This window comes from Populus euphratica, unplaced genomic scaffold, assembly GCF_000495115.2.
Source record: "Populus euphratica unplaced genomic scaffold, PopEup_1.0 scaffold1706.1, whole genome shotgun sequence".
NCBI lineage: Eukaryota > Viridiplantae > Streptophyta > Magnoliopsida > Malpighiales > Salicaceae > Populus > Populus euphratica.
In genome coordinates, this window is record NW_011501533.1 from 16,164 (window position 1) to 18,943 (window position 2,780).

The 2,780-nt window shown below is 32.4% G+C and overlaps 1 protein-coding gene across 1 annotated transcript in view; it reads left to right on the forward strand.

Annotated features, from left to right (window-relative positions):
- The first annotated feature begins 2,351 nt into the window (after nt 1-2,351).
- The window catches only part of LOC105118030 (uncharacterized), a 2,186-nt gene continuing 1,757 nt past the window's right edge, over nt 2,352-2,780 (forward strand). Inside the window, exons 1-2 of the mRNA XM_011015869.1 lie at nt 2,352-2,498; nt 2,624-2,717. Coding sequence (XP_011014171.1) covers nt 2,352-2,498; nt 2,624-2,717 — 241 coding nt within the window. The remainder of the gene's footprint in view (nt 2,499-2,623; nt 2,718-2,780) is intronic.

The window sequence follows — 2,780 nt, forward strand, 5'->3', positions numbered from 1 at the left end:
TTCTTATATTCTCTTGTCTACCCAAAACATCATTGATAATGTCATAATTGAAACCACTACATGAAAGTTGTAGGAAATTGTCTCAGCTTTTCAGGAAAAAAATGGAGGTCATTTGGACTTCTAGAACTCCATATATGGGCCAAACACTAAACAATTTCGGGCTACAGGACAGATTTAGACTTCTTTATTGTTGCTACAATTTGGACTTGAAAATGACCTTTTTTAAATCTTAGGTATGAAAGTTATAGGCCTATGTCTTATCTTTTCATCCATATAAAGTAGACTTAAATTCAAGAACTACAGCTCTAGATATGACCCAATTACCAAACAATGTTCTAATTTAGACTATACTAGCATCTCTTTTCTAAGTTTGACCATCTCTTTATCCGTTTAATTTCAGCAAAGGTTATTAACACAATCAAATTTTACAAAATAATATCAATTAGAGAATAACATATGAGCTCTTCATCCGAAAAATATAAGTATTCAAGAGTTTTATTCTGTTATAACAAATCTTTAAGATCAATTGGCTCTTATAGAATCGGTAAAATTAAAGGCAAGTGGTGCCTATATTAAGCGTAGAGAGTAGCAATGATTGGTATAGTTTTTAACAGCACTTTGCAATGATTTCGAAGGATTTAAAAGTTTAATTTTACAGTCAATGAGTTATTGGCTGAAGAAATATGTCTTCAGTCTTATTCTAAAAAAAGAACTCTTTCTACTTCAAATCCTTTGATACTAGCAGTACCTTCTAAGCCATTATCTAATCATCAAAACAAGTCTTACATAAGGGTTAACTTTGATAAGTGTAGTTTTTGTGAGCAGAAAGGTTATTGAAAGACTTAGTGTCCTAAGTTGAGACATCAGAATCAAACTTGGAAGCCTAGCAGGTAGTCACAATCTAATGCTCATAGACCACCTCAAGGTTATAAACCACCACCCCATAATACTACAGTAGTAGCTTCTCCAGGCTCTATTACTGATCACAATACTTTGACTGAGTAATTTCAGAAATTTCTCTCCATACAACCACAAGCAATGTCTGCTTCCTTTTCTATAAGTCAGTTGCCTCATAGTTCCTCAGTGGTATCAAAGCTCTAGGAAATTTGAAAACTTATGACATTTCTAATTGTAGTAGATGTAAATTGACAAAATTTTCCGCTTTACCTTTTAATTGAAGTATTTATGTTTCTTCTACAAAAGGTATTTATGTTTCTTCTACACCATTTGATTTGATTCATTCTTATGTATGGGGACCTTCTCCTATTTTCATAAAAGAAGGGTCTTGATATTATGTCTCTTTTATTAATGAGTTATTATTGGGTTTATTTAATGAAACATCGTTATGAATTCTTTGAGATATATATAGCTTTTCGAACTCTTATTAAAACTCAATATTCTACTGTGATCAAATGTTTTAGATGTGATTTGGGTGAGGAATACACATCTAATAAATTTTATCAATTGATTGCCTTAGATGGAACCATCCACTAAACTTCATGTACAAATACTACTGAGCAAAATGGTATTGCTGAAAGAAAACATAGGCACATTATTGAAACTACTTATTCTCTCTTGTTGTCTGCTTTTATTCCTAGTGAGTTTTAGAAAGAAGTTGTTCTTACTGATATAAGTTCGATTAATATAATTTTATCTTCTCATAATTCGAGTCTATTTCCTTTTGAAAAGTTATATGGGTATGTCCCTGATTATTCATGATTTTATCTTCTCATAATTCGAGTCTATCTCCTTTTGAAAAGTTATATGGGTATGTCCCTGATTATTCATCATTTAGAGTCTTTAGTTATACTTGTTTCATTCTTCATCCTCATGTGGAACACAGTAAGATATCCTCTCGATCAGCTATTTATGTCTTTCTGAGTTATGGTGAAGGTAAAAAGGGATATCATTATTTTGATCCAATAACTCATAAACTTTATGTGTCTCGTCATGTTGTATTCTTTGAGCATATGTTTTTCTTTTCTATTCCATCCACTACTAATAGCCTGACTAAAACTTATCTTATTCATATAGATCCCTTTTTTAAGGATTCTAGTAATGATACCTCTCCTCATGTTCGATCAATTTGTACTCATAACTCTGCAAGTACTGATACTTTACTCTCTAGCATACCTGAAACTCCATTCTCATCTATTTCCCCTCAAGCTTCATCTAAGATTATGGATTCACCTTCACGTCAGTCCATTCGTATTCATAAGTCTACAAAACTACCAGATTTTATTTATTCTTATTATTCTTCATTGTTTACTTCCTTTTTAGCTTTTATTTATTGTCTTTTTAATCCATCTTCCTATAAAGAGGCAATTCTTGATCCATTTTGGCAGCAAGCTATGGATGAGGAACTTTCTGCTTTGCATAAGATAGATACTTGGGATCTGGTTCCTCCACTTCTTGGTAAGAGTGTTGTTGGTTGTCGTTGGGTGTATAAGATCAAGACCAATTCTGATAGGTCTATTGAGCGATACAAAGCTAGGTTGGTTGCAAAAGAATACTCTTAATAGTATGGTATGGACTATGAGGAGACATTTGCCTCGGTTGCAAAAATAACTACTATTGTACTCTTATTGTCATAGCTTTGATTCGTTAGTGGCATATTTCTCAGCTTGATGTTAAAAATGCCTTCTTAAATGAAGATCTTCAAGAAGAAGTTTATATGGCACTCCCTTCTGGTATTTCACATGACTCTGAATATGTTTGTAAGTTTAATAAAGTATTATATGGTTGACACGATCAAAGAGTTGATGTCTTATCCCAAGTGC